The sequence below is a fragment of the Rhinoderma darwinii genome, chromosome 2 (genome assembly GCF_050947455.1).
Source record: "Rhinoderma darwinii isolate aRhiDar2 chromosome 2, aRhiDar2.hap1, whole genome shotgun sequence".
In the NCBI taxonomy this organism is placed as follows: Eukaryota; Metazoa; Chordata; class Amphibia; order Anura; family Rhinodermatidae; genus Rhinoderma; species Rhinoderma darwinii.
The window spans coordinates 90,299,537-90,314,823 of NC_134688.1; the positions used below are offsets into that span (position 1 = coordinate 90,299,537).

Sequence of the window (15,287 nt, forward strand, 5' to 3'; positions counted from 1 at the left end):
TTCATTCTATGGATATCATTCTTATAACACATCCCCTCATAAATTAACATTTATACCACTAAGTCAACGGAGACACATTTGTAGCCGAAATTCTAAAAGATCTCCCATGAAATGTGTCATTTCTATCATTGTATCAAATTTGAGCCAATATTCTTTGGTTTTGTAAGTGCTACCAAGAGAATATTTGGCAAAACCTTGCTGTTTGACATGATACAGTAATCTAATCCAAGAATTGAACCCTCATTATCCTTGGATGTTACAACTACAATGTTTATGGACGGAGACTTAAAAAATGTAAACAGTTTTTTTTTTTAAATTGTATCTTTATTTTTTTTTAAATAGAATAAATGTATTTTACATTTATTTCGAGTGGAAAAATACATGTCGTTTTTGTGGCAGTTTTTGAGCCAAACACAAGAGTGGATATAAAAGAGAGGAAACATCAATCTTTCCCTTATACTTTTTCTTCTTTCTGGATCACCTTCTGGCTTTTGATCAGCCTTTTTTTTACCCACTGGTAGTGGCAGTGTAGACATAAACTGTGTCTCCCCTACTTTTAATTACATATAGATCAGTGATCTCCATCCTCTTACTTTCCAGCTGTTGCAAAACTAGATCTCCCATCATGCCCTGGCAACAGCATATGTCAAGGCATACTGGGAATATTAGTTTCACAAAAACTGGTGAGCCTCAGGTTGGTGACCACTGATACAGATCATAGTTACTAGCAATTTAAACATAGGGAAATACAAGTATCATGTCTTCATGACACACTTCTCCACCCATCATTACACCGGACCTTTGAGTTACTTTGAAGGCTCTAAAATCTAAAATATGCTCCTTATAAATAAATAATAAATGTCTCTTGTTTGTTGCAGTGTTTCTAGGTAGTCTGCAGATAAATCTGTATTTTACAATCTGTGACACTGTAGTGCTCAGTCCGTCAGAAGATACATTTGCCTGGATCCTGGACTTTCTTGTTCTCAGTTCAGCAGGAAGGATGTTCTTTAACTTGACATGTACTCCTGTAAAGACAAGTGTGCCCAATGTGCTTAGCTGGTGTTCTTCTTGCCTGGTGTCCTTATATAAGGGTATAAATTATGAAGTGGATACAGTGTGTCATTCAGTAATTCATGATCTAAAAAGACATGCAGAAAATTGTTGTAAGTAAAATATAGGAGCCCTATCCAGAATAAAAACAGCCATGATGATTTATCTAGATGCTACAGTACAAAATTAGAAATTCAGTATCCGCAGACAAACAAGTCCTTGATGATGACACCTTACAGTCCAGATCTTATGTAACTAACTTAAACTTGGCAAGTAACAGTTACCAGGTTACAGATGGCGCAGAGCTGAATTTATCATTTGGCGCAACTCAACTAAACCCTACTTGTGTATTCCATAAGTTCATATTTGCTTACTCTTCCACATTGTCCAGGAGAAATAGGTAATATTTCCCATACTCCTCAAAGTGATAGCAATTCTACCGCAGAGGCTGTGGACCGCCACCACTAAGGGCTGCTTGCGCCATGTGTATTTATTCTGTGACTATCAACTGGAGCTGTATAAATATGTTTGCAGTCAGCTTCATCTTGTCTGATGGAAAGCACTATCCTGGCACTTTTCATTGAAGGGGTACTTTTCTGGCACTGTTTATGTGGGAAACTTTGCTGACAGTATTGTTTATTGGGGGCTTTCTCCTGCCACTGTTTGCATTCTAGGGAATTGCAAAGGTCAAAGATATTAGTCTCCATATTTAAGTTACCTGCTGGTATGTAGCTGGAGTCTCCTCTCTTTATTCTGTGCAAAATAGATTCAAAATACATTGTGAAATTGATGCCTTCTGCTTTAGAAGGGAGGAGGAAAAACCTGGAAGGGATTTTATACATAGAACAGGTTTTCTCACTGGCAAATCCCAGGTTATAGAGGATGGTCTCTGCATCTGCCTGGCACAGGGTGAGGAACTCTGATATACTAAAGGAAAAATGACATTAGGCAATAATAGAGTCCTGTGAAAGCCCTGACTTCTAGGTAAGTATAATATATGGCTATATTGTATAGACAACGTTGATCATAGGTGGATCTTAAATGGCAATTCCTATCTTATAAAGTGATGGCATCTCTACAGGATATGCCATCACTTTACAACCGTCTGACATTTGGAGGCCCTTAATACCCTTGGATTGGAATAGCCGCAGCGCTGATCACCCTGCACAGCCGTGCTCCCAGGCATCCGGCTGTTCAGAGAACTGCTGGCCCCATTCACTTGGATGGGGCTGTGCTGCAGTTCCCTGCACAGCGGGTGGCTGGGGCGCCGATGTGCAGGGAAAAACAGTGAAGTGCTAAATCAGAGCTGCACTAACAAATATGTCGGAAATACATTTTTTTTTTTTTTTTAAAACACTGATGTCTTACCTGGAACTTGTTTTAGTGGTAGTGTTGGATGACATACTGTTACCCAAGTTCATTGTCTTGAGATTTGGAAGGTCCAACAGCACACTGTGAGTAATAATAACAGCAGACATTTTACCATAATAAAATATTCAATGTGAATTTACTTTATATAAACATTACATTTCTCTATGAGCTTTATAGGAGCTTCATGTCATTACTCTCTAGAATATCGCACAGCTTTCTGTTTATATCCCAGTTTGTGGCTTCCATCTTGTCTTCCACCGTCACATATAATCCCATTCCTATAACTACTTATAATTCAGATTATTTGATGTCTCAAGACATCTGCTTGCCTTGTGATAGCAGATTTTGTATTAATAGGAAAGAAAACAGTCTGACACAAATAGAACTCGATAGGTACCAGATTATCAAATATTGTATATTATTGGTTAGTCATCCAAAAATACATAAAAGTTATCTAAAATGTAATAGATAAAAAATAAAATACCAAAAAGAAAAAGAGAACTGTTTTTGGGGTGAATCAAATGTTCTCTTTCAAATGCTTATTTTCACATACTGTATTCGCTAGATATTTATGATTGTCATAAGAGACTCAGTCCTCAAAGGTCACTTACTATACATTAAGACATAATGATTTATACCTTAAAGAGGGATTGGTTAGAAAATTAATCGGGGGGAAAAAGTCAAAAATTTTCTGCTATCAGGAGTAGATAACAATAATAGTTTTGCAGATTCCATTAAAACATCAGGCTTGGATTTCTGAAGTGTGGGAACACAAATTAAAGGGACTGTCTGTTTTCTTAGAAGGCCAACAATAAACTGGCCACAGATTATCTCTCTTCTAGAATCTTTGGACTAAATCTCCCTGCAGCGCCACCACAGGAAAAATAAAACACTACACATATCCTATTAAAATCAATTATCTGTCTGTGTAATGCATGTAAGTGAGGGGTCCTCCAGAATGAGAGACGCTTCTTGTATCTGCTCTCCACTGTGATTTATATCTATTTTTTTTAACCAAACAAGTCTTTTAATGATTTTTAAACATTAGAAAATTACTCCACTACCAAGTGATTGTTATATGGACTTTCAGATTGATTGAAAATGATTAGAATGCTAGGGACATTGTAACATGTATGGCTACTTGTCCCTCAAGTATTCTACACGCTATACAGGCTTTAGAAATGGATATGGAAAGTTTCAGAGAGATTATTGCAATAAACTATTTGTTTACTAGTAGATTTTACCATGAAAGAGACTGAGCAACAAGAACACAGACAACGTGACATCATTTACATGGATTGTTTTTTACCTTTTCCTGTTCCTATGGTGATTAGATAAAATAGTTGCTGAAAGGAGAAAATATTTCATTACAGAAGTCTGCCCTTTTTGTGTGTAATTTGTTTTTTTTTTGGGTGGAGTTGAAATTTTTTTGTATAATAATTATATAATAATTATATATATCCCACAAATTTAAAGTTTGAAATTTTATATTGCAGTGACAATTTTCAAATTAGATTTCCCATTTTACGCTGCCCTCTAGTGGAGATAGTATAATTTATGAGGTTCATGAAAATGTGGGTTGAGGACAGCGAGGTTACTTTAATGATCTGAAAGGGCTTATATTTGGATTATATATTATCTGCTTTTAAAGCAAGAGCCATTTTTAGGTTGTATAGATCTTTCCCAGCCAACCTGTTTAGACATATTATATACACATAATCAGTTATGTTTGCATTAAAAGAGGCACTACAGCAGATAATCTTATAAGTGTAAAATTGCATTTGCACTCACTACACAGGTTAATGAATTTTCTATGATCAAGCTGAAAAATAGTCTGTGACATATTTCCCCACACCTTTGTGAATCTACCCAGGCGCTCAGAACTTAAAGGCTATGTAAACCATTGATGGGCATTTATTTGTATTTTTTAATAAACAGGTCAGTCATTGTCTTTGGTGTAACTTTACAATTAGTCTTTATTTTTTTTTTAAATTACTTTTTTAGCTACAGCTACTTTGTATTCTGTATACAGATCAGCTGTATCGTTTGTTATTACCTGAATCCGTCGGTCGCCCGGACCTGACGGGTTCAGTGTCAGCAGGTCCTCTGTGTCTCTGATACTAAAAAATTTAGCAGATTTAATATTGCTCATTACTTCAGCTTTAATAAGGCATCCTAAAAGTGAACTAATGAAGGGAAATTTGTTTTTTTTCTGTGACTGGTTCCCTTCTATACTGATTTTATTTAGGGTCTGCTTTTTTATCAGAAACAGCGCCACTCTTATACATGGGCTGTGTCCGGTATTGCAGTTATTCACTTAAATGAGGATGGACTGCATTACCAGACACAGAACATGAACAAGTAGCACTTTTTCTGGGAAAACAGGTAGATCCTTTTTCTAATGTCCTCTTTGACTGCATACTCATTTTCTGATCTTACCTTCAGCTCCAAGAGTAAAGTCATCATCCAAGCTGTTTCCTTTACAATATGACACTGAAAACAAATACATTTTTCCCATATTATCACTGAGTTACAGTATTTAAAAGTCTTTATCTCATCCACATGTATCTTTTTTATTTAAAGGATCACATCAGGATTCAAACACAGAAACTCCTACGTGCCAGGCAGTAGCTCTTCTCATTGAGCTACCAATGCTCCTGGGCAGCTCCAGTGCTAAATCTATTGTCTAGGTTCTCTTGATTCTCGTCTCTTGAGATTCCTTACCTCGATTGCCTAATTAGTCTCACCCGTTTGGCTTTCTATATAAGCCTGGCCCTTGCACTTCCTCCTTGCCAGACTTTGGACCTCCTTCAAACTATATTAATTAATTGCTGCCTCTCTGCAAACTGTTGCCGCTTATCTGCGTACTGAACTTTAATTATGTCCTATGCTTCTGCCTCACGCTGCACACTGTTGCCGCTTATCTGTGTACCGAACCTGGACTGTTACTTGACCACTCTTGCTATTATTGCCCTCCTGTCTGATTGTTTCATCCACTGGACTCCTAATCTGTGACAGACCTTGACAGATTATTGATATCTGTTGTAAATGTTAGTTTCTGTGCGTGCAGTCATTCACTGAAGCACAGATATAGATCAGCAGTGGTTATAATGAATACAGACAGGGCTATTTCACATTTATTTAAACTAGACTATGTTTTGGGTAACAATTGTTGGGCAAGATAAAAATGGAAGTATATTAATGAATACTTTAAATTTCTTCATCTGATGTTTGAACATCTTAATTACATGATTTTAGAAAAAATAATAATAAAGGGGTTGGAGTCAAGTAATAGGGCACATGCATCTAAGATAACATTATCAAAGGCAGACTAAATTAACATGTAGTGCCAAGAGCAACTGTACATATATAATAGATAAGGTCACGTGTGCATGTGATTTATTACCTACAAGTTATACAAAGCTATAATATGACACTCATAACAGTATAGGGGGCCACACTGTACCATACGGCAGATGCTGTCTAGGTTCCGGCTCTGCCATGTTCAGTTTGCTTTATTAGGTTATGTTTATACATGATTTGTATATTTCCCGCTCCATATATCTCAATGGGGTTTGTAGAAAATGCATGGACATGCCGCAGAAACAACTCTAGTCAGATGTATGGAGCGGATTTTCAATTGCAGAAATTTCTGCAAAAATCAGCCATGTGAACATACAGATTATCAATAAAATATTGATGACTGGAATTGACCAGCATATGAAGCATCATTCATTTATAAATATATGCATTGACAATTGATCAATATGCAGGACTTTCTCTAGAATACAACATTTTTATATAATAATTACCCAGAAAAACGTGTTCTAAACAGAAACATTTTGACAAGTGGTTATCTATAAATATTTTCAGTTACAAGAAGCAGAGAGGATTTCCTGTTTTGGGTTATTTTTATATTCCCATCCATCAAAGCGATGTTATGCGAGGACCATGCAAGTATACAAACCACAAAATGAAACTGACATTCACTAAAATGTGTTAATACAGGATCTGAAAATGCGTAGCTTATTTAAAGGATCCGGAGGGGAACAAACATATATTGTTTACAGTACTGTCTTAGGCACAGTCTTGGGAATATCTAAAAAGCGTATCTGAAACAAAATCTGTAAAATATAAATATAATGGGAAAAGTAAAGACAGAAAAAGTTTCTAGAAAGGACGTACAGTAAACAGAAATTAAATTCCTCCTAGTAATGCCTCATGCACAGGACCGTTGTGCCACTCGGGCCATTTTTAACGGCATCCAAATGGCACTCGATCGTCTTCACGGACCCATTCACTTTAGCAGGTGAATCGGGCCCGTGAAAGAGCGGAGAGACACTCTTTGTAGCAACTCTCTGCTCTGGCTAATAGATGAGGATCCTGAACAGGAGACCCCCATTTATTTATTTAGAATTTCCTAATGGTATATTTAAGAATGGGTTTTCTAAACCGGACAATAACAAGTCACTCTGTCAAATTGAAAATTTGTTCAGGAGAAATACATGCAAAATTGATGATCAGTTGTCATACAAGTATAACAGATATATGTGTCCATTTTCTACTTCAGGTCAACAAAAATAAAAACTGTCAACGCAAATCTTTGTGAATATTTTTCAGTGTATTTATCTCTTCCATCACAAACTCTCAAATTATGGGATAGTGAATAGGACCATGTAAATGATTTTTTTTTCCTTCCCTGTGGCCAACTATGCTGATAGAACCACTCCCTCCATATAATATCTGTGTCAGGGTTACACACTGGAAGTTCTGGAAACATAGCTGGTCATAGGGGGAAAGGAATATTTTGCAAGGCTCAGCCCACTATCCTAAAATGAGGACTAAAATGTTTTTGGGATTTGTAATGGAAGTGATAATATTAACCCCTTCCCGCAAATTGACGGGAATGGTACGTCGGCATAAGAAGCAGCTTCCCGCAATCCGACGTACCAGACCCGTCATGAAGATGAAGCGGGCACAGGAGCTGTGCGCGCTTCATCTTCAGTGGGTGTCAGCTGTAATATACAGCTGACATCCCACTGCAATGGCGGCGATGGCAGTAAATGCCGATCGCCACCGTGTAACCCCTTCAATGCGGCGGTCAATGGCATCTGCCGTATTAAAGTTGTTGACAGAGGGATGGGGCTCTTCTACTCCACGGGAGGTTTCTGTCCTCCCTCAGTTCACCTTAGGACACCTGCGTTAGAGTTTGAAAGGTGGGTTGCGATGGTTGCTATGGCAACCAGGAAGCCTAGCAACGGCTTCCTGGTCGGCCAGGTACGGAGGCCTATTAGGTCCTGCCCAAGGCAGGACCTAATAGACTTAACTGTCAGATGAAAAATGACAGTTACAATACACTGCACTACATAAGTACATACATAAGTAGTGCAGTGTATAGTACAGGGAATCAGAAGATCAGATCTTCAAGTCCCCAGGTAAAAAGTAAAAACATTTTTTTTATGAAAAATAAGTAAATAAAAGTTTTAAGTAATAAAAACAATAATCACCCTGTTTCCCTGATTAAGTCTTTTATAATTAGGAAAAAAATGAAAAAACAAAAAACTGTTCATACTAGGAATGGCATGAAGGATAAAAATATCACGTTATTTTTACCGCACGGTGAACACCGTAAAAAAATTCAATAACAAACAATGACAGAATTTTTTTTTTGGGTCACCTTGTCTCAGAAAAAGTCTAATAAAATGTGATCAGAGGTCGCAAAAACAAGCCCTCCCACAGCTTTATCAACGGAAAAATAACACGTTATGACTCAAAACGCAATGATACAAAATGACGGCCAAGACTAATTTTTGAGGTCCAGTAGTTTTTCACTAAAAACCCCACATCATCATTTGCTAGACCCCACAGGTGGACCCCGTAGATGCAGCAAAGATGAGGAAACTTTAGGGCCTTGTGCTGCTTATAGGGCTAGTGAAGAAGTCAAAGATTAGGCAATACTGGAGCACAGATATTTTGTATAATACCCAAAGAACCCGGCATGTGTATAAAAGATTAGTTCAAAGCGTACCACACCAATCCATGGATTATTAATTTTATTATTCATTCACCCCATTATTACATCATCCTATTATGCCCTGATGTACTCCGCCCAGCTTACATATACCCTGATGTACTCCGCCAAGTTTACATATACCCATATGTACTCCGCACAGCTTGCATATACCCTGATGTACTCCGCCCAGTTTACATTTACCCTGATGTACTTCGTCCAGTTTACATATATTCTGATGTACCCCACACAGCATACATATACCCTGATGTAATCCGCCCAATTTACATATACCCTGGCGTACTCCTCACAGTTTACATATACCCTGATGTACTCCGCCCAGCTTACATATACCCTTGATGTACTCCGCCCAGCTTACATATACCCTGATGTACTCCTCACAGTTTACATATACCCTGATGTACTTCGTCCAGTTTACATATATTCTGATGTACCCCACACAGCATACATATACCCTGATGTAATCCGCCCAATTTACATATACCCTTGATGTACTCCGCCCAGCTTACATATACCCTGATGTACTCCTCACAGTTTACATATACCCTGATGTACTTCGTCCAGTTTACATATATTCTGATGTACCCCACACAGCATACATATACCCTGATGTAATCCGCCCAATTTACATATACCCTGGCGTACTCCTCACAGTTTACATATACCCTGATGTACTCCGCCCAGCTTACATATACCCTTGATGTACTCCGCCCAGCTTACATATACCCTGATGTACTCTCACAGTTTACATATACCCTGATGTACTTCGCACAGCTTACATATACCCTGATGTACTCCGCCCAGCTTACATATACCCTGATGTACTCCGCCCAGCTAACATATACCCTGATGTGCTCCACACAGCTTACATATACCCTGATGTACTCTTCACAGCTTACATATACCCTGATGCACTCCACCCAGTTTACATATACCCTGATGTACTCCGCCCAGCATACATATACCCAGATGTACTCTTCCCAGTTTACATATACCCTGATGTACTCCGCCCAGTTTACATATAACCTGATGTACTCCGCCCAGTTTACATATACCCTGATGTACTCCGCCCATCTTACATATACCCTGATGTACTCCGCCCAGCTTACATATACACTGATGCACTCTCACAGCTTACGTATACCCTGATGTACTCCGCACAACTTACATATACCCTGATGTACTCCGCCCAGTTTACATATATTCTGATGTACTCCGCCCTGCTAACATATACTCTGATGTACTCCGTATAGTTTACATATACCCTGATGCACTCCACCCAGCTTACAAATACCCTGATGTACTCCACCCAGATTACATATACCCTAATGTACTCTGCCCAGCTTACATATATCCTGATGTACTCTGCAAAGCTTATATATACCCTGATGTACTCCACCCAGTTTACATATACCCTGATTCACTCCGTCCAGCTTACATATACCCTGATGTACTCCGCCCAGTTTACATATACCCTGATGTATTCTGCACAGTTTACATATAACTGATGTACTCCACACAGATTACATATGCCCCCACATTATGAGCTGAAATACCAGTAAAACCCCAAACAAAAGTTCTACCAAGCAAAATCTGCGCTCCAAAAGCCAAATGGTGGTCCTTCTGAACCTGACAGTGTGCTCAAACAGCAGTTTATGACCACATATGGGGTATTACTGTATTCTGGAGAATAATTTATGGGGTGTTTGTCTCAGTGGCACAAGCTGGGCACAACATATTGGTCATTGAAATGGCATATCAATGGAAAAATGTCAATTTTCAGTCTGCAACATCCGTAGTGCACTAATTTCTGCAAAACACTTGAAATGATAAATGCAAAATGCTCACAATACCTCTAGATAAATTTCTTCAGGGATGTAGTTTCCAAAATGTGGTAATTTTTCGGGGCTTTCCAATGTACTGGCACCTTAGCTCAATGCAACATGGTGTCAGAAAACGAATCTTGTAAAATCTCCACTCCAAAAACCAAATTGCGCTCCTTCCCTTTAGAGCCTTGCTGTGTGTCCAAATAGCAGTTTACGACCAAATATGGGGTATTGCCTTACTCGGGAGAAATTGCTTTACAAATGTTGGGCGGCTTTTTCTCCTTTATTCCTTGTGAAAATGAAAAAAGTCAACTTTTTAGTGGAAAAAATGTTGATATAAATTTTTACGGCCTAATTCCAATAAAATCTGCAAAAGACCTGTGGGGTCTAAATGCTCACTATACCACTACATAGAATCCTTAAGGTGTGTACTTTTGGGGGGCTCCTACTGTTTTGGCCCAGCAGGGGCTTTTGAAATGTGACATGGCACCACAAAAGCTATTCCAGCTAAATTTGAGTTCCCAATGGTGCTCCTTCCCTTTTGAGGCCTGCAGTTTATGACCAGTTTATGATCACTTATGGGGTATTGCCGTAATCGAGAGAAATTGCTTTTGAAATGTTTGGGTGCTTTTTCTCCTTTATTCCTTGTAAAAACTTAAAAATGTCCACGTTTTATCAGAACAAATGTGGCTTTTCAATTTCATGGCCTAATTCCACTAAATTCGGCCAAAAAACTGTGGGGTTAAAATGCTCACTATAACCCTCAAAAAATGCCTTCAGAGGTGTAGTTTTCAAAATGGGATCACTTTTGGGAGGTTTCCACTAATTTGGTCACTCAGGGGCTTTGCAAATGTGACATGGCGCTGCAAACCATTCCAGCAAAATTTGAGCTCCAAAAGCCAAATGGTGCACCTACCCTTCTAAGCAATACCGTTGGTCCAAACAGCAGTTTATTGCCACATATGGGGAATTTCTGTGCTCAGAAGAGGCTGCTTTACAAATTTTGTGGTGCTTTTTGTCATTTATTTATTGTGAAAATGGAAAAATCTAAGCTAAAACTACATTTTATTAGAAAAAATTGTAAATTTAAGTTTCCACTGTTATGGCCCCACAACACCTCTTCAAACCTGACATGGTGTCTAAAATATATTCATCTAGGTGCTTCTTTGCTTCTGAGGCCTGTGTTTCAGTCCATTAGCACATGTGGAATATTTCTAAAAACTGCAGAATCTGGCCAATAAATATCGAGTTGCGTTTCTGTAACCCTCTGTGTTACAGGAAAATAAAAGGATTAAATATGAATTTCTGCAAAAAAAACCCCTGAAATTTGTACATTTCACCCCTACTTTGCTTTAATTCTTGTGAAATGCCTAAAGGGTTAAGAAACTTTCTTAATGCTGTTTTGAATACTTTGAGGTGTACAGTTTTTAAAATGGGGTAATTTATGGGGGTTTGTATTGTATGGGCCCCTGAAAGCCACTTCACAACTGAACTGGTCCATGAAAAAATAGCCTTTTGAAATTTTCTTGAAAATGTGAGAAATTGTTGCTAAAGTTCTAAGCCTTGCAACGTCCAAGAAAAGAAAAGTATGTTCAAAAAACCTATGCCAACCTAAAGTAGACATATGGGAAATGTTAATTAGTAACTATTTTGTGTAGTATTACTATCTGTTTTACAAGCAGATACATTTAAATTTAGAAAAGTGCTAATTTTTAAAAATGTTCTCTAAATTTTGGTGTTTTTCACAAATAAATATTGCATTTATCGACTAAATGTTTTCACTAACATAAAGTACAATATGTCACGAGAAAACAATCTCAGAATAAAAAAAAATCGGCTTAGTCTTTAACGACAAAACAGGTTGTGTCCTGAAGGGTTAAACGTTTTATTTCGCGAAGTACAAAAATACAATACAATAAAGATACACAAAGTAGTACATTATAACATTGACCGAAAAGTACACATAATATTCAACATCTTTACCCCTTCCCTCTTTGGCCACTTTTGACCTTCAGGACAGAGCCTCATTTTTCAAATCTGACATGTTTCACTTTATGTGGTAATAACTTCAGAATGCTTTTACCTATCCAAGCGATTCTGAGATTGTTTTCTCGTGACACATTGGACTTTATGTTACTGGCAAAATTTGCTCGATACATTCCGTATGTAATTGTGAAAAACACCAACATTTTGTGAAAAATTGCAAAAATTAGCATTTTTCTAAATTTAAATGTATCTGATTGTAAGACAGATGGTAATACCACACAAAATTGTTGCTAATTAACATCCTCCATATGTCTACTTTAGATTGGCATCAATTTTTGAACTTTTATTTTTCTAGGATATTGCAAGGCTTAGAGCTTTAGCAGCAATTTCTCACATTTTCAAGAAAATTTCAAAAGGCTATTTTTACAGGGGCCAGTTCAGTTGTGATGTGACTTTCAGGGCCTTATATATTAGAAACCCCCAATAAGTCACCCTATTTTAAAAACGTCACCCCTCAAAGTATTCAAAACAGAATTTAGAAAGTTTCTTAACCCTTTAGACGTTTCACAGGAATTAAAGCAATGTACAGGTGAAATTTACAAATTTCACTTTTTTTTTGCAGAAATTCATTTTTAATCTATTTGTTTTGTAACACAGAATGTTTTACCAAAGAAATGCAACTCAATATCTATTGCCCAGATTCTGCAGTTTTTGGAAATATCCCACATGTGGCCCTAGTGTGGTAATGTACTGAAGCACCTGCCTCAGAAGCAAAAGGAGCACATAGGGGATTTTGGGGCCTTCTTTTTATTAGAAAATATGTCAGGTTTGAAGGGCTCTTGCGTGCCAAAACAGGGGAATCCACCAAAAGTGACCCCATTTTGGAAACTACACCCCATGAGGAAATTATCTAGGGGTATAGTGAGCATTTTGACATCGCAGAAATTATTGGAAGTAGGCCGTGAAAATGAAAATCGACATTCTTTCAAAGAAAATGTAGGTTTAGATAATTTTTTTCTAATTTCCACAAGGACTATAGGAGAAAAAGCACTGCCACATTTGTAAAGCAATTTCTCTTGATTAAAACAATATCCCACATGTGGTAATAAACGGCTGTTTGGACACACAGCAGGGCTTAGAAGGGAAAGAGCACCATTTGGCTTTTAGAGCTCAAATTAAGCAGGAATGGTTTCCGGAGGCCATGTCGCATTTGCAAAAGCCCTTGAGGGACAAAAACAGTAAAAACTACAAAAAAGTGACTACATTTAGGAAACTACACCCCTTGAAGAATCCATCTAGGGGTGTAGTGAGCGTTTTGACCCCATAGGGGTTGCATAGATGTTATTAGAATTGGGCAGTGAAGATAAAAACAATCCTTTTCTTTCAATAAGACGTAGGCTTAGCTCAACATTTTTTATTTTCTCAACAAATAAAGAAAAAAAAGAACCCCAACATTTGTAAAGCAACTTCTCTGGAGTACGGAAATACACCATATGTGGTCATAAACTGCTGTTTGGGCACCTGGCAAGGATCAGAACGTAAGGAGCGCCACTTGGCTTTTGGAGTACAGATTTCGCCACATTGGTTTCTTTGCATCATGTACCAGTACAGTGGAAACTCCCCAAAAGTGAGTCCATTCACGAAACTACATTCTGACCCCACAGGTGTTTCATAGATTTTATTAGAATTGGGCCATGAAAATAAAAAAAGATCCTTTTTCTTCAATAAGACGTAGTTTTAGCTCAAAAGTTTTAATTTTCTCAACAAATAAAGGAAAAAAAGAACCCCAAAACTTGTAAAGCAATTTCTCCCGAGTATGGCAATATCCAATATGTGGTCATAAACTGCAATTCGCCCCTCTACTTCTCCGGTAGGTGCTGGTTTCTTCTTCGTGGGGAAGAAGGATGGTGGTCTTAGGCCGTGCATTGATTACCGAAGTTTAAATAAGATCACTGTAACGAACCAATATCCCCTTCCTTTGATTCAGTTCAGGGGGCCCAATGGTTCTCTAAGTTCGATCTTCGGGGTGCTTATAACCTTATCCGGATCAGAGAGGGGGTGAGTGGAAGACTGCGTTTAATACACCCGAAGGTCATTTCGAATGTCTTGTCATGCCCTTTGGGTTGTGTAATACTCCCGCGGTCTTCCAGAATTTCATAAACGAGATTTTAAGAGACTACCTGGGGGTATTTCTTGTAGTGTACCTTGATGATATACTTGTGTTTTCCAAGGACTGGTCCACCCACATTGAGCATGACAGGAAGGTGCTCCAGGCCCTTCGGAAAAACAAACTTTTTGCTAAAACCGAAAAAATGTGTGTTTATGGTGCAGGAGAAACCATTTTGGGGTCAAATTCTCACTCCTAACGAATTACGCATGGAACCTGCAAAGGTTCAGGCTGTGGCAGAATGGGTCCGCCCTGCCTCCCTGAAGGCCTTACAGTGTTTCCTGGGGTTTGCTAATTATTAAGGGAGATTTATTCCTAACTTCTCAGTCATCGCTAAGCCTCTTATGGACCTCACTCGTAAAGGTGCTGATCTCCTCCACTGGCCTCCAGAGGCGGTCCAGGCTTTTGAGATCCATAAGAGGTGCTTTGTCTCTGCGCCAGTGCTGATTCAGCCTAACCAAATGGAGCCATTCATCGTGGAGGTTGACGCCTCCGGGGTGGGAGTGGGTGCTGTCTTGTCCCAGGGTACTAGGTCTCTCACCTATCTCCGTCCCTGTGTCTACTTCTCCAGGAAGTTCTCCTCCACTGAGAGAAACTATGACGTTGGCAACCGCAAACTCTTAGCCATTAAATGGGCATTTGAAGAGTGGCGCCACTTCCTGGAGGGGCCTAGGCACCAGGTAACGGTTGTTACTGACCACAAGAATCTGGTGTTCCTAGAATCTGTCCGGAGGCTAAACCCGAGACAAGCTCGATGGGCGTTGTTTTTTACCAGATTCAACTTTGTGGCTACCTTTAGGGCTGGGTCAAAAAATATCAAAGCTGATGCTCTGTCGCATAGCTTCATGGCCAGCCC

General features: G+C 38.6%; 1 protein-coding gene across 1 annotated transcript in view; it reads right to left on the reverse strand.

The window, feature by feature from the left end:
* Nucleotides 1-2,414: 2,414 nt before the first annotated feature.
* TESPA1 (thymocyte expressed, positive selection associated 1) overlaps nt 2,415-15,287 on the reverse strand; it is a 41,921-nt gene continuing 29,048 nt past the window's right edge. Inside the window, exons 4-6 of the mRNA XM_075851064.1 lie at nt 4,861-4,914; nt 3,731-3,767; nt 2,415-2,502 (exon numbers count right to left, since the gene is read on the reverse strand). Coding sequence (XP_075707179.1) covers nt 2,415-2,502; nt 3,731-3,767; nt 4,861-4,914 — 179 coding nt within the window. The remainder of the gene's footprint in view (nt 2,503-3,730; nt 3,768-4,860; nt 4,915-15,287) is intronic.